The sequence below is a fragment of the Arachis hypogaea genome, chromosome 16, assembly GCF_003086295.3.
Source record: "Arachis hypogaea cultivar Tifrunner chromosome 16, arahy.Tifrunner.gnm2.J5K5, whole genome shotgun sequence".
Lineage (NCBI taxonomy): Eukaryota > Viridiplantae > Streptophyta > Magnoliopsida > Fabales > Fabaceae > Arachis > Arachis hypogaea.
This window is the reverse complement of record NC_092051.1, coordinates 138,861,357-138,881,902: the sequence shown is the minus strand read 5'-3', so window position 1 is coordinate 138,881,902 and position 20,546 is coordinate 138,861,357. Positions and strand designations below refer to the sequence as shown.

The following is a 20,546-nucleotide window of genomic DNA, read 5'->3' as shown; positions in this document are numbered from 1 at the left end:
TTTAGATGGGAGATTATTAAGCTTAAAATTCCTATTTCACTCCTTTACATTCCAGTTGACCTCCATTCATCTGACAAGGAATCATTATTATTGTATTTAGCACATATTCAGAAAATACATATTCATTTTAGATACAATTTTAGCATTCAGCACACCCAAAAATAGCATTCTCTACTACTAATTTTTACTATCATACAGCAACAACACTACCACTACTTAAATAATGAGAACATGTTCATAAATATAACTAAAGCTACTCCAATTACAAGCACCAACAACAAAGTCTCTATCCTCCTCATGTGCTCTTCAATCACAGATGACCTCATAGCTATGTACCTTATAATCTCTCATTGTCCAAACTTTTCATCTTTTTGCTCCTTCCAATATTCAGTTTAATTTTCTTAACCTCTTCTTCCACTTCATCAACCCAAACAAAATACTGACATCCCATTCTCAATTTCTACCAAAATAGGAAGGAAAAAGAGAAAGATTCAACAAATAAGAAGAATCACAAGCTCTATTTGAATGGGTTTCATTCAAAATGACGTACTTGCCAAGAAGGATAGTGAAAAAACCAACGTCCAGGGTTGGTCCGAGTATTCAATTTTAGCATCCCCGCCTTCTAACGGCATAAGCAGGTTCCATCAAATAGTTTTTTCCTTCTTTTGGTGTAGACCTCATAGTTGTTCTCGCAGATAGAAACGTTGTTCTCTATCAATAAAGATTTTTTATTTATTTTTGCTCCACCACCTACTGAATTTGGGATTTATGATTTTCTTCAGGTTAAAATGTAGATCAACTCCACATATATTACTCTAACCTTTTAGATAAGCACTTAACGTGTCACCTAAACATCTCCATTAATGTTCAAAGTGAAAAATTAATATTGAGGCCATTTTGTCAAATGATACATATTTTTTGGAGTTTATTTTATTAAAAATAAATATTGGGGTCCATTTTGATAGAAGCAGAATTTTTCGAATGCCAAAATGACTATTTACTCATTTTAAAAACCTTTTTGCAATTGATCCAAATTTTGTTAAGATCTGAGAGGCTGATTTATAAAAAACTAATAACTACGCATAAACTGTTTTAAAGGAACTTTAAAAAAGCTTTTGAATTTTCGCTAACATATTGTACTACTCACAAATCTAAATAGTTGATGATCTTTTTTATCCGAACCTATAGAACCGACCTGACGTTATACCTCGTAATGACCACGTCCAACAAATAGAACACGTTATACTAGGTCAAAATCAGGCCACTTAGTCCTAGTAGAAATATCCGAGCTTTAGCTCGGATATAAGGCCAAGAATCTCGGACCAACTAATATACCTCTTCAACATAAATAGCACTACACGGATAGCCTAAGGAGAACACACAAAACACTATACTAGTAATCAGCATTATTATTTTCTTGATCACGAACTGACTTAAGTATTGGAGTCTTTTTTGCAGGTGCTCCACATTGCTCGGACGAGGAAGGAATTCACAGCGTAGACACTTGGAGAAGGACGTCAACAGTGCTCCTCCCACTGTCGCCGACCTATACCTCGGAGCCAAGTCTGGGACAGGAACATTTGGTGCCCATCGTGGGCCCGAGTTATTTCGATTTTAACCCCACATATATTTCGCTCTACATTCTCTCTGCAGGATTATGGCCGAAGAAGTCATATATGCAACTCCTCCTCCTACTAACGATGAGTTAGTAGCTATGAATGCTACCCTCTTGGCAGAGGTCAGAAGAATGGCCGACCTCCTAGAAGCAGCTAACAACGGAAAGTCCAACACAGAGGACCCTAAAAGCGCGACCTCAAACAGAGCACGACCTCTGGATTCAAGCTCCCAGGAGGTCACCCCACCTAAAGAAAAGCTGATGATGGACAACCCCTTCTCGGAGAAGATTGTCGGCTTCCAAATGCCAAAAAATTTCGTTTTGCCCACAAGGATTAAACTATACGAAGGGTTCAGAGATCCCCGTGTACACATCAAGAAGTTCGAATCTATGATGTTCTTTAACAGTGCCTCTGATCCTATACTCTACCTTTCTTTTCTAACTTATTTAGATGGTTCTGCTTTAATTTGGTTTTCTAAAATTCCTGCAGGTTCGATCTCTTACTTTGAAGACTTAGCAAGGTCTTTCATAGACTATTTTGCGGCTTCGAGAATATACGTGCACGGATCCGATTATCTCAGCACTATCAAACAAGGTCCGCAGGAGAGTCTGAAGGACTACATAACGAGGTTCGCCAAAGCAACCATGGAAATCCCATACCTCGATCCGAAAGTACATCTACACGCATTAAAAAGCGGCCTCTTCCTGGGGAAGTTCCAAGAGACCATTGCTGTGACCAAGCCAAAAACGCTAGATGAATTTCGAGAAAAGGCAGCAGGTTAGATGGAGATCGAAGAACTCCGAGAGGCTCGACGAATGGAGAAGCCACATTTCTACCAAGACGAAGAAAGATAATCTAGGTCTCACACCAGCAAGGAGCCTAAGAAACCCTTCAAACTTGCTCCAAAGTTTGACTCTTACACCAAGTTCAACACCAAAAGGGAAGACATAATCAAAGAGATCCTTCATAACAAACTCATAAAGCCGCCAAGCAAGGCAGGTACATACCAAGACCAAAGGTATGTAGACAAAACAAAGCACCGCGCATTCCATCAGAAGTTTGGCCATACCACAGATGAATGTGTGGTAGCTAAAAACCTGCTAGAAAGGCTGGCACGACAAGGACTATTGGACAAATACGTCAGTAGCCGGATGCCAAAAGACCGATCAACCTCGGAAGAGGCAGAACATCAGAAGGCAAATGACGAAAAAGATCAGAGGCAGAATAATCAACCACCAAAGAAAATGATCAATTACATCTCAGGAGGGTTTGCATGCGGCGGAGAAACAAGCTCAGCCAGAAAAAGAAGCTACTGAACTATGTTAAAACTACAAGGCGAGACACCATCTGAAGTACATACACCCTGAGTTCCTAATATCACATTCACAAGCAGGGATTTCGAGACCAAAACTCCAAACCTTGATGATCCTATGGTCATTTCGGTAGCAACAGGAGACCTCCTAATCCAGAAGGTCCTGTTGGACCCGGAGAACAGTGTCGACGTGATGTTCTTATCTACCTTTAAAAAGATGCAACTAAACAAAAAGGTGCTACAACCATCTTCCAACGATTTAGTCGGATTCTCTGGGGAAAGAGTCCCCGTAACAGGTTATATTGGGTGAGGACTACCTTAGGGGAATATCCTCACTCAAAAACATTGGACATCCAATATTTAATAGTCGACTATTTTAGTCCTTATAATATTATCTTAGGGAGACCATTTTTAAATGCCTTTAGAGCCATAGTCTCCACTATTCACTTGTGCATCAAGTTTTGTTCACAAGAAGGGGCCATAACAACAGTACATTCGGATAGGAAAGAAGCAAGGCAATGTTACAATGCAGGACTAAAAACGAAACAAGCATCAACAGCGAGAATAAACTCGGTATACAATACCAATGACATACCAGAGCTTGCCGAACTCGATCCTTGGATCAATCATGAACAACGACCTACCACGGTAGATGACCTAAACAAGGTAAGCCTATCAAATGATAAAAGTCAATACACTAACATCGGTTCTGCTTTACCTGCAGCATATGTGAAGCAGATAACAAATTTGCTCCAGAAAAATGCCGATCTATTTGCTTGGACCCCGACCGATATGCCAGGGATACATCCAGAAGTCATATGTCACAGATTAGCCTTGGACCCTAAAGCTCGGCTGGTCAAGCAAAATAAAAGACAACTAGGCAAGGAAAGAACCGAAGCAGCAATCAAGGAAACACAAAAATTACTAAGTGCAGGTTTCATCTGAGAAATACGTTTCACGTAGTTGTTAGCAAATGTCATAATGGTAAAAAAGAATTCGGGAAAATGGAGAATGTGTGTAGACTTCACAGATCTTAATCGGGCTTGCCCAAAGGACTCATACCCCTTGCCATGCATTGATAAGCTCGTCGACAACACTTCTGGTTATCAGATATTAAGCTTCATGGACGCATATTCAGGCTACAACCAGATACTAATGCACCCTTCGGATGAGAAAAAACGGCTTTCATAACCGACCATGGGAACTTTTGCTACAAAGTCATGCCTTTTGGCCTTAAAAACGCTGGCGCAACCTATCAACGACTGATGGATAAGATTTTTTAGAAACAGATCGGCAAGAATATGGAAGTATACGTGGATGATATGGTCATCAAGTCAAGTACCGAGGAAAACCACTTATCTGACCTCAAAGAAGTCTTTGATCAATTAAGAAAATACAATATGCGACTCAACCTTGAAAAGTGTGCCTTTAGGGTCCAAGGGAGAAGTTTTTTGGGATCATGCTAACCTAAAGGGGAATAGAGGCGAACCTTGACAAATGCAAAGTAGTCTTAGAAATGAAGTCACCATCAACTATCAAGGAAGTACAACAACTTACAAGAAGGTTAGCAGCCCTGTCAAGGTTCTTGCAGCTAATGGCAGCAAGATCAAATCACTTCTTCAACATATTGCGAAAGTCAAACAAGTTCAAGTGGTCGAACGAATGCGAGACAGCATTTGCCGAATTCAAACAAATCCTATCATCTCCTCCAATCCTAACAAAACCAAAGGCCGGTAACCTACTCTACCTATATCTTTTAGTTTTTGCTAATTCCATTTCATCTGTCCTTGTAACAGAAACAGGTCGAGAACAGAACCCAGTGTACTTTGTCAGCAAGATCCTACAGAATACAAAAACACGATATCCGATCATTGAAAAGCTGGCCTGTGCTCTAGTAGTCACTGCTCGACGTCTAAGGCACTATTTCCAAAGTCACAAGATCATCGTATGGACAAACCAACCATTGCGACAAGTGTTGACGAAGTCCGACCTCGCAGGAAGACTGACCAAATGGTCTATTGAGTTGTCTGAACATGATCTAGAATACCAAACTCGGGGTTCATTAAAATCCCAAACACTAGCCAACTTCGTGGCAGAACTGACCTCAACTGTAGATGTACACCCAGAATGGGAGCTGTATGTCGACGGTGCATCAAATGAAGACGGCGGTGGAGCCAGAATAGTCATCAGGAATAAGGAGGGAATCTCAACCGAGTAGTCAATAAAATACATGTTTCCAGTCAGCAACAATCAATTCGAATACGAAGCACTCCTAGCTGGCCTACGCCTCACTAAGGAGTGTGGAATACAACACATCAAGATCTATTGCGATTTCCTGCTAGTAGTTCAACAGGTAAATGACGTATTCCAGGTACGCGAACCTTCATTAGAATAATACTATACACAGGTCAAACATTTAGTTCAACAATTCAAAAATTTTCAAATAATACACATCAATAGAAACGAGAATCATAGAGCCGATGTATTATCTAAATTATCTACATCAAGAAAAGCAGGGGTACAGTCTAATTTGTCACAAATAACATTGGAACAACCTAGTATATGTAACAACTTTGTTATGAGTTTGTCACAGGTGGAAGATTGGAGAACCCCTTACATCAAATTTTTGAAACATGGAATAATACCACAGATAGAAAGAAACCCTAAGCTCTTTCAGAGGAGAGCAAGTTTCTTCACCATTCTTGGGGACAACCTTTACAGAAGAGGATTCTTCCGACCCTTGCTCAAATGCCTGGGAGACGAAGACGCCACCCTAGCAATGACGGAGGCACATGAAGGAATTTGTGGCACACATATAGGAGGCCGAAGCCTTGCAACAAAGATACTGAGAGCAGGGTGCTATTGGCCATCACTTAAAAAAGAGTGCTCGGATAAGGTCCGAAGATGTGACAATTGCCAGAAATGCACAACAATCATCCACAACCCAGCCGAGATGTTACACACCTCAGAGGTCGGATGGGTGTTCCATAGATGGGGGGCTTGATATACTCGGCCCCTTTCCAATTTTAGAGTTAGGTAAAATTTTTACTAGTAGCAATTGTCTACTTTACAAAGTGGATAGAAGCCCAACCACTAGCAAAAATAACATCGGACAAGCTAAAAAGTTTCATTTGGAAATATATTATATGCCGATATGGATTACCTATGGATATTGTAACTGATAATGGCAGGCAATTCACTGATAGGAAAATAGCTTCTTTTTCACAAAATCTAAATATAAAGCACCATTTTTCGTCGATCGAGTACCCACAAACCAATAGGCTCGCTGAAGCAGCTAACAATGTCATTTTGCAGGCTTTAAAGAAAAAAGTAACATTCGCAAAAGGACAATGGGCCGAGCTAATACCAGAGATACTTTGGGGATACAATACCACACCACAAAGCTCAACCAACGAAACACCTTTCAAACTAATGTTCGGGTCAGACGCCATGATCGCAGTAGAGATATCTCAGGGATCAATTAGAACAAACCATTTTGATGAGGACACAAATGACCAAGCAAGTAAAGCCGAACTGGACATACTGGATGAAGTACGAGAAGAGGCAAGGATAAGACATGAAGCAATGCAGCTCATAATCCAACGCAAATATAATAAGAAGGTCAAACCTCCACTGCTACAACAAGGAGACCTCGTCCTCAGACGCCTCGAAGACGTCCAAAAACCACCAGGGCAGGGCAAGCTCACTGCCAACTGGGAAGAACCCATCCGAGTTACAAAGGTGTGCGGCCGAGGTGCATACTCATTACAAACCCTAGACGGAGTTGACTTACCAAATACTTGGAACATTTCTTCATTGCTTTTGTATCATACTTAAACATTTGTAACATTTTGAAGTTCGGAAGGTACTCTTTTTCCTACCACCGAAGTTTTTTCCCAAAAATAAAAAAAAAGGTTTTACTCGGGGAGGTTTTAACGAGGCCAATCACTTTAAAATCAATCAAACATCATTCAAGTCTATCAAAACAACATTCTTTTCAAGTTGTATATTCTATCAGAACAAAACACTCTATAGCAAAAATAGATATGCATTCATAATAAATAGCAAGGCATATTGCATACAAAGTCATAATCGTTGTCCACAAAATACAAAACGAATAATTTAAAGATCTTATGTCTACGGCTGCCAAAAACAAGGCAAACATTCATTTGTCATTAACATTGACATTCTCATCCTGGGCTTCATCCCCAGGTTCATCATCGACTAATTTTCCCCCAACGACTATTTTCATGACATCAAACTGATTAACATCAAATTCAGGAGCAAAGACGGACACCTGACTCACTGCTCGGTCAAAACGGCAGCAAACATTTCTAAACCACCGTCCTTTAGCTCCTGAATCCGAGCAGTAAGCTTCCCTTTCTCCAAATCAGATTCCTTTGACTGCTCTTGAAGGGATCGAATTTGGTCTTGCAAGCTTCCAACCTCATTCTCCAAATCCTTCATCTTTTTAGTCAAATCCATGATAACCCCATCTCTCTCAGGAAGCGATTTTTCAAGAAGCTTAACTCTTTCAGCATCCTTCTTTTCCTGAACACCTAAAAGCTCGGTATTGTGACCAACACAAACCAGCCCCGTAGCAATAACCTATCAAAATTTACTGTAAATACCAACATTTTTCCAAGCAGAATGAAAAACAAAAACAAACATAGACTCACCTGCATATACTGCCCAACAACCTCTTTGCCAACATCCTTGAAAAATTGCACATCATGAGGATTATGACCGACCCTATCAAAAAGATCAGAAAAGGGAAACCAATCACTTCATACGGATTCCGAACTACCACCAGCAGCAAAGCCGTGCAATGGTAATTGACTTTTAACACTACTCCTAACCCCGGAGCCAGCAGTAACATCAAAACCAGAGAGGATCTCAAGCGACTCCTCTGGCTCAGGACTCTTCCTCTTCTCTCTATGGGGATGCGCACTTGACTGGGCAGCGTCAGCATTAGTTTCTTTCACAACCTTGCTTGCAGAAAGATCCTTTTCCTCCTTTTTCTTCTCCAAGAATAACCTCATCTTAGCTGAAGACAAGCTCAGAATTCTCCCACCTAGAACAAACAAGAAACATAGAAGCCTCCTCAGTATAAAAGAAAAACAAAATAGGGCAGATCCTATAAAAACAATTACCAATATATTTACCCAACCCATTAGAACCACTCTCAAGCTTAAGAAACTCGGCAATGGACAACAATTTGCCAGAGGAAAAACACTTGATGAGGTACTCCAAAATAAAATCATCCTCTTCAGATCTCTCCAAGGCTTCAAGAACCTGCATGGGCTTAGGACAACAATAGAGAGGAAACTTCTCACCGAGCTCTTCATCAAGGAAAAAGGGATATTCCGTCTCAAAAGACCGAATTTTTACAAACATCTCTTTAAAGCTTTTGAAAGAAGATTTAAACAAGGAAAACAAAGAGCACCCTGGATAACTACTCAAGTTTCTCCAGAGGCCCTTACGAACCCCTTTTAATTGAAAAAGTGAGAAAAACAGGTGCAAAGATGGCGTATGATTCAAGAATGTCATCGGAATCTCAAAACCACGAAGAAAAGTCCAAGAGTTGAGATGAAGTTGAGAAGGAGCACAGTTCAACTGTGTCAGAACCATGCATTCAAATTCTATGAATGGAAGTTTGAAGTTCAACTCAGAAAATAAACAGGTGTAAGCATAAAAATAGGCCCAATCACCCCTCTTCTCACAAACCCTCTCTTCCCCGTTACAAGCCATAAGTTCAACACCACAACCAGAACCCTTACGAACCCAGTCAGAAGCATTAAGAGAAGCTAGCATTTTTGGGTTCTGAAAAAGTGAGGCGCGACACTTAACGTCCACATGAACCCATTGATAGAGAGAATCACGATGGTTCGGAATTTTAGCAGAACAATTTTTTCGTTGATAGCATAGTCCAAACCAACAAATAATCCTCCCAATCAAAGTTCAGTTCTTTCAAATACAAAATATATAACCGAGAGTAATGAAACCTCGGGTCGTTCTCCCTTGGGATGCAATTGAAGTGTCACGCTTTTGGTTGTGAGGACGAAAAGGGATTTTTGAAATTAAAGAACTAAAGATTAAAAGAACTAAGAAATCAAAGAACTAAGAAATGATCAAAATTGATATCAATGCAAGTAAAAAGGAAAACAAGATCAAAACCTAGTGAAAATGCTAAGATATGTATAAAAGAGCCTTGACTTGGGAATGAGGATCCAAGGAGTCCTATCATCGTCATAACCACAACTATGGCAATTATGATGAATCAATCTCACTTCGTCTACATCTAACATCGAGGAGTAAATCAAGCAAGCATAATTGACCTTAATCCATAAGTCCTAACTAACTTACCAAATTAATTGGTAAAAAGCTAGCGTCAATGAAAACAAGAGTCAACTAACTATCCGAGAATTGCCACTAAATGTCGTACATTATGACTCTAGTATCCTAGGAACTCAAATCCCAAGCCAAGGTATGAAAATCTACTCAAAATTACCAAGTGGCATTTTCACAAACACTTGGTGGGTATAAAATCAAAACATAGGAAATTGCAAAGGAAAATAGGAAAATATAACCAACTATTCACAATATCAACAATAAACATCCAAACAAGCATAAATGAAGCATAAAACACTAAATTCATCAATCAAAACTTCAAGAAACTCAAAATTGCATATATAGACAAAGTAACTTGAACCATAAGAAAAAGCAAAAGTGATGTAATTAAAGAGAAGATTAAGAGTACTTACAAAAGATGAGTAAAATCCAAAAATCAAAGCTTGCTATAAAATACTACAATGGAGATGGAAATGAAATCCTAGGAGAGAATTCTCTACACTACTCCTACTCTTAATTAACTATCCTAAAAAATGTAAAAATGAGGCCTCCTAATCTAATGCCTTCATATGGCTTCAATTCCCCTTGACATAGCACTTCCCATTCAGCATAAAGGCTCCCAAAACTGGGCCAAAGGCCCCCAAAATCGCGGATCACGTATTTCATTAATGAAACCACGTGCAGGGACCTGTGCGTATGCACAGAGGATTGTGCGCACGCACGCATACTGATTTCCTTCTTGTGCGTACGCACACTTGCTTGTGTGCACGCACACTTGATTGTGTATATTTTTCCTTGTTCTCTTCATGTGTTCTCCCTTGTACATGCTTTCTTCCACTTTTGGCTATCCATTCTTGCCTCTATGACCTGAAATCACTCAACAAACATGTCATGGCATCAAATGGAATAAAAATGGAATTAAAATGATTAATTTAAGCACAAAAACGGATGTTTTCACATTTAAGTCTAATTTAGGGATCAAACACAAAAGTATGCTATTTTGGTGCTTAAGTGTGAGTTTATGTGATGAAATCCATTCAATCAAGCTAAAATATATCGTCAAATATGGACTCATCAATTCTCCCACACTTAAACAATAGTATGTCCTCATGCTAAACCAAACAAGGAGAATAATCAAAGGGGTAACCAACTTATTGAATACAATTATCTATATGCATGCAAGTATACTATATGCTATATCTATCTATCTATCTATCTATCTATCTATCTATCTATCTATCTATCTATAGTTTCTATTGAATCGGTGAAAACAAACAATCAAATTTCCAAGCAAGAGTATAGACATATAGGGGCTAAGCAAAGAAGTAGTTCAATGCAATCAAAATCTAGAGAATTGATTCAACTCATCTAAATGAAGCAACTTACAAGAATATGCTAAGAAAGGTGGAGACATAGAATTGAGTGATTGAACCCTCACTAGGTGTGTATACACTCTCATCACTTGGTATTTAGGTTTTAATCACTCAAGTCTCCTCTAATCATGTTTTCAAGGATTTGCTTTTTATCTAACAATCGACAACTATGTGATGCATGAATGCAATTATCATGAGGCAGGGTTATAATGGGATTAGGGTTTAGGTGGGATAGATATGGCTAAGTGGACTAAATTGAATTGAATCCTTGATTAGTTTAAGTTTCCAACTCAACCTTTATCAACCCAATAACAAAAATATGCAATCCTAACCTTCCATAATCTCACTTTACACACATTCATGTATGCTCTTTCATTCACATCACATATGCATTCCTTATTCATTTTTCTTTTCTTTGGGGCAACCTTTGACCCCTTCTTGATTTGAATTTTTTTTCAATCAAGATAAATGCATATGGTTTAATAGTTCATACATGAATGCACCCATTTTTCAAAATTTTTAATGAAGATCCAAAATAGAAATTTTCTCTACCAATGCTTCCCAAAATTCTCTCATACTTAAATGAAACACACTTTTTAAGCTAAGCTGATCAAGGATACAATCCAAGATAAATCATGGTTTTTCGCTTAGGGTTATAATGTGGTGATATTACAAACAATGGGGTCAATTAAGGCTTAAAAGGGGTTAACAAAGGTAGATGCAAGGGTAAGTCTATATGGGTTAGTAAGCTATACAAAGATGGCCTCAATCATGCTCAATGCATTCAAACATCAATCATCGGAAATAAAGAATCAAGCAAAACCAAAATTACAATCATAGAAGGAGATATAGCACACTATGAACAAAATTGTGGTTAGAATATGTAACCACTCAATATAAGCTTAAAAACTCACAAGGTATTTTGTTCTATTTCTCTTCTATGCTCCATAAAAATCATTCAAGCAAGTTTAAAAAAATAATTTTCCAAATCAATTCAATAGAACGCCATAAAAATAAAATTCTTGAAAATCTTTGTTGTTTTTCACCAAAATTATTTCCTATATGTATGTATATTGTGATGGATGCAAATTCTTCAAAATTTCATAGTTCTTTCCTAATTTTCAACAACCAAAAACTAACATGAACAATTAGGATCAAAATTGAGCTAGGCATATGCTATTCACATCATCCAATTACAACCAATATCTATACTATATACTAAGTAAAATAAAGTGCAATATATATATATATAAACCATAATGAAAATGCAATACTAAGGATAAACTAAAAGTGAACTAACATATATACAAATGATCAAAATAAAAGTATGTAGCATAAGACAAAGTACTAAAAGTATCCACAAAATCATAATAAAGTTCAAAAATAAACTAAATAAAGAGTGTTCGGAAGAGAATGTTTACACCCAAAAAATCATAGATCCTCTCCCACACTTAAATGGTGCACGGTCCTCCGTACCCAAAAATCGGACCGGGGGGTGGTCAACTCTGAGAAGCTCCACCGTTTGGCGATGGTGGGTGCTGTAGTCACTGATACGATGATTGCACGGGTCGGCTCTGGAATGGTCTCAGCTGCTGGCTCCTGGATAGCCTGGTCAGCTGCCTCTCCAGCTCTCTCAATTGCTGGCTCCTCTACTGTCTGCTCCTCTGCCGTTGGCTCAGTCTCAGGCTCGGGCTCGGGCTCTGGCTCTGGCTCTGGTGTAGCTACCGGAGGTGGACCAGGATCTCTACCATCAAGCTTGGCTGCCAATCACTGAAATCAGCACTCATTGCGGCGCTCAGTGCGGTGTATGGCCTGAAGAATGTCCTAGGCCAACTCATAGGGTGTCCGAGGAGTAGGTGCAGGTGCTGAAGGTGGTGGTGGAGCTGATGATGATGGCGGCTCTGTAGTCTTCCTCCTCTTCTGTGGTGGCCCATCATACTCTTTGTATGGCAGAAATAGCTTGGTGCTCATATAGACAGACGTCCGGTCTGTCGGATGCCTCTCCACCCCAGATAAGCTGGCCAAACGGGTGATCATCGATGGAAAGGGGATGTTGTACTTCTGCTGTTGATTCACCTTCCACATCAATCTCTGATAAAGGGAAGAACATAGATCCTCTTCCCCTCCAGAATGACCCAAAGTAATACTGCCACACGAACCCGAATGTGCGTAGCATGCGTGCTCGGCAAGATATAATCGGCGATGATCTGCTGCCAGATCCTCACCTCAGGATGGAGATGAGCACATGCAATGCTTTGCGGAACCGCGTTCTCACCTCTGCTGTATTCCCAACGGACCTCAGGCAGCCCAATCCTCTTCCAGAACCGCGTTCAAGGAAAGCTTGCCCGTAGTCAAGTCCGCCACTATCTTAGGGTAAGCATCGCGGCCCGGAGGAATATGCGGAATCTGCAAGAGGGCTTCTAAAGCATGGTCGGAGGTGTCTAAGGTGACACCCCTCAGAAAAATAGTGGTGGCCTCTCTCTTCAGCAGATTTTCGTAGAATTCCTTGACCATGTTTTCATTGATCTCCACATGGTCGAATTCTACGAACTTCCACTGGTAGAAATCGAGTTTGTTATGTATAACTTCCGCATACTTCTCCGATACACTAAGCTTCCTCTCATAGTGGAAGGCCTTCTTTTCCAACTTTTTATATTGTTCATGGGCTTCCTCAATGATAAAAGTGTCCGGCTGGGTGCTCGGACGTGCAAGAGGAGGAGCCAAAGGGTTGGCTTTCTCCATGCCCTTGCGACGCATCCTGAAAGAGAACAAAAATGGAATATAACTTAGGAGAAACAGATAAAAATCACAGAAGCAAAGAGAAAATGTCAAACAATGCAAATTAGAGCCAATAAGGTAAACAAACACTCAATTGAGAAAAACATATTCAAAACAAGTGATATGCTTAAAGGAAAATGTAATTTTCCACAATCAAGTAACCTAAGTAACAATTAAAGGAAATGAACAATAATTAAAGCATAAATAACTTAGGTATAACAATGGAAGTGAATTGAATAAAAAAAAATTGGCTATTGCAATTGTGCATTGAAATTAGAAGAATTAGCAAAAATTGGCACAAAGACAATAATCAACTCATCAATTGAAGAACTTGCCTATTCAATACCAAAAAGTAGAAATAATCAACCAACACAGCCCTTGTTCGCAAAGCAATACTTGGTGAAAATCAATTTGAATTGTTTAAAAAAAAAAAAAATACTGTACTAGTAATCGGCATTATTATTTTCTTGATCACGAAATGATTAAACATCATAGTCCTTTTTGCAAGTGCTCCACATTATTCGAACGAGAAAGGAATTCACGATGTAAACACTTGGAAAAAGACATCAATAATATTCCTCCCACTGTTACCGATCTATACCTCGGTGCCAAGTCCGAGACAAAAACACTTTTAATGTTCATTTATTTCATAATAAAGAGTTAAGTACAATTTAAACTCCCTTTCATTTCAGTGTACTTTTAGCCATTTTAGATAATATTGTTGATAATAATGGGTGATGCAATGGGGTTGGTAGATGCAACAATAAGCATAGTGGTTGAGGGTGTAGTGCATTGGTGAGGTGAGAGGTTCGGTGACAATGGTGTGAGTGATGGTGGTGCAGTGAGAGATTTTTTTTAGTGTTTTATAAAAAATTCCAAATAAATTCACTTGGTGTGGAATAACTAAATTTTAAATATGAGAAGGTAAATAAAAAAATTAAATAAAAATTTAATCTAACTTTTTTTAAGAATATATTATATTTGAATTGAATACTAATCAATTAACTTTCGGCATTATTTTTACTTTTAAAGAAATATCGAACTTGATAAAATATTTGTATAATTATAGAGTATATTTAATATACAAAAAAGTTTTATAACGAAACAAAATTTTTAACTAAGTCTAATAAGGTACTCTACACGCATTTTTTTTTCTTCTTATCTTTCTTTTTTTATTTTTTTCTTTTGTCACCACCACCACCACTACCACCACTACCACCACCACCACCTTCTTTTTTCATTTGATTTTTTTTTCTCTATTTGATTTCTTTTTTTTTTCTTTTTTTCCTCCATCATCATTTCTCTTTTTAACAAGAACACATCACATTTAAAAAATTTCGATGCAAAATTGAGATAATTCTTATTTCACCCACTTAACAAGAATACGTGTCAATTTGTCACGGTTAGAAAATTTCAATGCAAAATTGAAAAATGTATGCATCACAGTTAAAAAATTTTGGTACTATTTTCTAATAAATTTTGCCTAACTTAAAATTTCTCGTCGTTTTCTTCTTCATCATTATTATTATCATCTTTTTCTATTGTTTATCTTCTCTTTTATGTTTCATATTCTCATAATTTTTCTTGTTTTACTTTCTTAATAAAAAAACAAAAATCAAACATATATGTGATGATTTTATACGTTAAAAAGTATGTAATCTATCATGCAACCAAACACAATAAAATGTAATTTATCCTTTAGTTTCAAATGGTACCAGAGCAATTGCCATGTGTGTGGGTCTGATATACTATCTTTTGAGGCTTTGGTATCATTTTCATTTTTCAAAATTATTTTCGTTAATGTCTAAATTTTTTGAATTATTTTTTTAAGTTAATTTTTTTAACATGATAAAATTTGACAATACAAAAAAGTTTCTAAACTATAATACATAGCTATATGAACATACTCCTCGTTCTCAGCTGTAGCCTATAAAATAAAAACATATCTCTCTGTGCATAGTCCAACTCAACTATAATAATACACAGCCATTTCTACATACTTCACTTTTCTCAAGACACAACTGCAAGTATTAGTCACAGAGTTCTTGAATCACATCTTCCATATATGGTCGGAGATGAGGAGATTCGTGGGTGCAAAGCAGAGCAACTCCCCAGAGTTTCTCGGCCTCTGATTCCGAGAACTTCCCTTCAAGTTTGTCATCAACTTGTACCGTCTGGCGACTTAACTGAGTGATGTCACGTTTACCACTAAGAAGTTGAAAAACAATCACTCCAAATGCATACACATCACTCTTCTCGGTTAGACGACCCGTTTTCGTGTATTCGGGAGACAGATATCCCATGGCTGCACTAGCTTTGAGGGTGGAGAAGACGACGTCGTCTGCCAGCAGCTTGTGCAATCCCGAATATGCAAGAACCGCATTGTACCCAGCATCTAGAAGCACTGTATCGGCTGATAAATTCTGGTGAAGTAGACCGCCTTTGCTTCCCTTCTTTCCATGCAGATAAGCAATACCTGATTGATGAACATGAGAAAAAGAAAATAAGGAAACGTATAGGGAGGCAATCTGTCTGCCCTTTGATGAAACAAAATAACTGACCTTTAGCAATGCCATGGATGATGGATACTCTTGTGGACCATTCTAGAACTTTAGCATCGTCAAGGCACCGTAACAAACTCCCATTCGGGACAAAATCATAGACCAGAAAACACTCCCCACGGCTCTTGGAACAGCAAAAGCCTCTCAACCGAACCAGATTTTCATGCCTCAGTGAAGTCAATATCTTCAACCCTTTCAAGAACTCTGTTTCATCAGGCTTGCAGCTTGTTTTCGCAATGCACTTTACTACCACAACAGATCCATCTCTCAATATTCCCCTGTATATAGTAGAAAACTCACCCTTCCCCAACAAATTTAGCTCTGAGAAACACTGTGTTGCGCGTTCCACATCTTCAACGTTGAACATTAAGCTCTCTAGGAATTCCTGGGAATAACCACTTTGCCCTTTGGCTAATGGATCCCATCCATTGGAGTACTCCAAACTTATCAGAGGAGATGAAATTTTCTTGCGTGCTTCCTTCATCTTGCTAGTAGTGTTAGCAGTGCGTCCAATTTTCAATTTCTGATGCCGATACCATAACACTATAAACAGGCCAAAGATGGTTGAAGCAAAAGTAACTGCAATTACCGCGAAAACCAAACCGATATTCGATGGTTTTGATGGCTTTATATCTTTTGGTTGAACCGTCGTTGGAAGAACTTCTGAAGAAAGATTACCAGGCTCGTATGGTTCCGGTCTGACCGGGTCTGAACTGATTACTGCTCTACAAGGAGATAAATCAGCGAATCCGGTTCCACATAAACCAGGATTGTTCATGTACTGGAATCCACCTTTAAGTCTTTCTAGTGCTGCATTTGCACACAAAGCTGATCAAAATACAAATCTCTAAATATTAAAAAAAAAAATGTATATTGATACACTTAAAGAAATAAACCTTTAGGGATATTCCCCGAGAGAGAATTGTTTCGAACATCTAGAATCTGCAGTTTGGGTGCATAACCCAAACTCACTGGGATTGGACCGAAAAATTGGTTGAAGCTCAGATCTAATCGTGTTAGTGACTCCAATTCACCCAAACTCGCTGGAATTGCGCCGTATAATTGATTATATTGCAGCGAAAGAACGCTAAGCTTCTTCAACTTCTCTAGTTCAGAAGGTACACCGCCACTGAACTCGTTATAGCTAATCTGCAAAACTGTATACACATCGTAACATGTTAGAAACAATGCTGAGTTGAGAAAAAGAAAAAACAAAATCTAAGACCTTCAAGTACATGAGATAAGAGAAATTTGCAATGAACCTTCTAATTCTATGGCAATGATGCAAATATGACAAGAACACAGTAGAAGTAGAGAAATGAAAATGAAAATGATCATGACTCTAAGCTAAGAATACAAAATTGATTTAATTACTATGTTGGTCCCTTTAGTTTTATAAAATTTTCAATTAGGTCTCTATACTTTTTTTTCTTTTAATTGAGTCCTTGCACTAATTTTTTTTAATTGGTCCTATACTTTTTTTTTTCCTTTTATTTAGGTCTATATACCAATTCTTTTTTTTTTTTAGTTGGATCCATATAAAATTAAACCATTACTACTAAGAGAGACTTAATTGAAAAAAAAAATTAGTGTAAGGACCCAATTAAAAAGAAAACAAGTATAGGGACCTAATTGAAAATTTTACGAAACTATAAGGACCAACAGAATAATTAAACCTACAAAATTTTGAAGGAAGAATAAAAAATAAATAATATTTCTGATTTTTTAAACAACTAATACTTAAAGTCACAAAAAAAAATAATTGATACGTAAAAGTAAATATTTAAATTAATTAAATAATAATAAATTTTTAAAAAAATTAAATAAAGACTGAAAATTAAAGGAGAATTAGTATTTTTCTATAGATAGATAGCACACTTTCTAAGAGTCTTCTTATCCTAAAATGCATCTTGAAAACATTTACAGTCTAAATGGCTAAATATTAATATTTAAATAAGTAAAAATTTAAATATATGTGTTTCTTTTTTAAAATATAAAAAAAATCTTTTTATTTAAAAATTAAAAAAAAATAATTAGAAAAATAAATTATGGGACTCAATTATTTTTCAATCCAAATAATTATTAATTCATGTACATGGAAAATAGGAGTCACATCATGATCAGTTGCATCAGTAATCCATCAGTATAATCCATCAGTAATCCATAACTTGACAATAATTTCAACAAATAAATAATAAATAATAAATCAATCCTATTACCTTATCAACAGTATTTCTGTCAATTTTTGTTAATTCTTATTTATAACTATGTTTAATGAAAGTGTTTTTGTAAATGTGTCTAATAAAAATATTTTTTTTATGATTGTGTTTAATAAAAGTGTTTTTATAAATATATTTTTTGGATGTTTCTTTATATATATATTTAAAATATAATAATTAATTATTGTTGGCAATAAATTAAGAGATAATATATTAGTATCCTATACTTTTTTGTAATAAAATAAAAATGATAACAACAAATAAATCGAGAAGATATAGAGAGAGAAATGAAGATTTACAGCTACTCAAAATACTCATTTCATCAAACTAAATAACATGGAACCAAAATAAGTAGTCCTTCCCAATTCACACATAGAGATAAGATGAACATGCAGAGAATAAAAGTTGGCAAGTTCAAGAACTCTTGTCTTATTGTCAAAATTGGACCACCAAATTTTTCCATTCTCAGAACTTAAATCCAAAACCCCTGTTAAGTCACTAAAGTATTCAGCAGTTTGACGAATCTGAGATGTGATGACTGATAAGCATGCAATGAACAAGAACAAAAAATAGTAATAATAAATAGTAAAAAGAAGTTAGCAACCTGCCTTGAAGATTAGAGAGGTTGGCAATCTGACGAGGGATATCACCAGAGAGAGAATTGACATTGAGATACAAGTCAGTGAGGTGAATCAAGGAGGAAATCTCCTTGGGTAAAATTCCACTGAGAGAGTTGAAGTGAAGATAGAGACCAGTCAAGCTCTTAAGACTAGAAATGGCGGCAGGTATGCTTCCAGAGAGACCCTTTCCTTGCAGTGAGATATTCACTACAAGACCTTCTTGGTTGCAAGCCACGCCCTCAAAATGGCCAGGGAAACTGCTACATGGGTCGGAGTGTGGGGTCCACGAAGTCAACACACGGTTTTGTGGGTCAAGAGATTCTTTGATGGTCATGAGAGCTTCAAGCTCTGAGGTCTTGGCGGGGAGAGATGGAGAAGCACATATCAGGAGGAGGAACACTTGGAGAAGCAGAGACATGGTTTGTGAAGAGTGAGAAGAGAAAAGAAGGGGGTAATACGTGTATGAACTAAAGGAGGATGATGATGATGATGAGGCTGCTTTCCAATACTAGACTTTAACGTGACCAACATAACAGATGACGAGGATGAATACCAACAAAATGGTCGGTTGCGTTGTGTTTCTACTATCTGCAACTTTATAATATATTCATAAATCCCATATGCTAGCATAAATTGAGGTAAAAATATTTTTGGATCTGTTCGTACCTTTTGGGTTAGAAGAAAAGGAGATGAGTAATTTCAGTGACCCCGACTTGAACTGTGTTCTGACTTGAGCTGTGTTTACATTAGGTTGAGAGAATTTTTTTGCAAAGACACGTTTAAGTTAGTAATATTTGTTAAAGATAATGATACAATTTTTTTTTCTGCATGTCTCGAGCTCTCTTGTTCTCGATTTTATACCCTTTATGAGTATATGTTAAGACATTTTATTGCCTCGAATATACGTTTTGTTCCTAACAATTTTAGGTTTGGCAAAGTAACATTGTCTTTTATCACTATATTTGTATAATGTTCAAAACCGGATAGTCAATTTTGTGATTATCCATTGTTGTCCAGAACAGGATCAAATATTATTATTAAGAGTTTGAGTAGAAAATCAACTTTTTTTTTATCGAGAAATAATTATTCAAAGCATAAATATTTGTAGGTAAATGATACAATAATTTTGGATTGGATTAAATAGTATCTAATATTATGTTAGAACTGAAATCGAGTAAACTTTAAAAATTAGTTCAAAAAGTGAGATATGCTTGGTATTTATAAATTATCTAAAAATTATATTTTTGAGAGAGGTAAAATTTGTAATAAGCCAATTTGATTTAGTAATTTTTTATTTAATAAATTTCATTTCAAAAACGAAAAACATATTTCATCACCAATAAAATCGTACCACCACCACATGTCATGTTCTCATTAGTCGGTGATAATGATTCAGCCAAAAGTATTTTGTCTCTATTTTATCTAATAATTCTACATTAAGAAAAAGATAATAGGTTTCCACTATTAAATTACTCATAACATACATATATGTTTGCTATGCATGTGTGTATGTTTAACATAATTTTGAATAGCGTAATCAATTATTTTGAGCATGAGATATTTGGTAATGCAGAGTACAGGATGAGGATTGAAAAAGATGTTGCAAACTTGTAATAGTAATGACAGAGTTTGTATGATTAGAATGAGGCGGGGCCGGGGCCTCTATAATAAAAAGCGAACATTATTATTGATACAGGAAATAAAATTGTTCAATTG

General features: G+C 37.0%; 1 protein-coding gene across 5 annotated transcripts; it reads right to left on the bottom strand.

Annotated features, from left to right (window-relative positions):
• Positions 1 to 15,221: 15,221 nt before the first annotated feature.
• On the bottom strand, positions 15,222 to 19,837 carry LOC112755270 (cold-responsive protein kinase 1). Of its 5 annotated transcripts, none has more exons than XM_072221309.1 (5): positions 19,497 to 19,837; positions 18,815 to 19,418; positions 16,888 to 17,148; positions 15,992 to 16,801; positions 15,222 to 15,906 (listed from the first exon to the last, which is right to left on the bottom strand). In XM_072221309.1, the coding sequence occupies exons 2-5, from the start codon at positions 18,876 to 18,878 to the stop codon at positions 15,461 to 15,463; spliced, it is 1,581 nt and encodes a 526-aa protein (XP_072077410.1). In that variant the 5' UTR covers positions 18,879 to 19,418; positions 19,497 to 19,837; the 3' UTR covers positions 15,222 to 15,460. The 5 variants fall into 5 exon arrangements, with proteins under 5 accessions (XP_072077410.1, XP_025659033.1, XP_025659034.1 ...); XM_025803248.3 differs by having other exon boundaries at positions 18,819 to 19,418; positions 19,497 to 19,764; XM_025803249.3 differs by having other exon boundaries at positions 18,819 to 19,424; positions 19,497 to 19,660.
• Positions 19,838 to 20,546: the final 709 nt, after the last annotated feature.

Bases quoted from the DNA above. Each gene is read 5' to 3' on its own strand.
- LOC112755270 (XM_025803248.3), bottom strand. From the start codon at position 19,248: ATGTCTCTGCTTCTCCAAGTGTTCCTCCTCCTGATATGTGCTTCTCCA. The intron at 17,149-18,818 runs GCAGGTTGCTAA...ATGTGTATACAG, and splicing joins CAACCTCTCTAATCTTCAAG to TTTTGCAGATTAGCTATAAC. The intron at 16,802-16,887 runs GTTTATTTCTTT...GTGCAAATGCAG, and splicing joins CTCGGGGAATATCCCTAAAG to CACTAGAAAGACTTAAAGGT.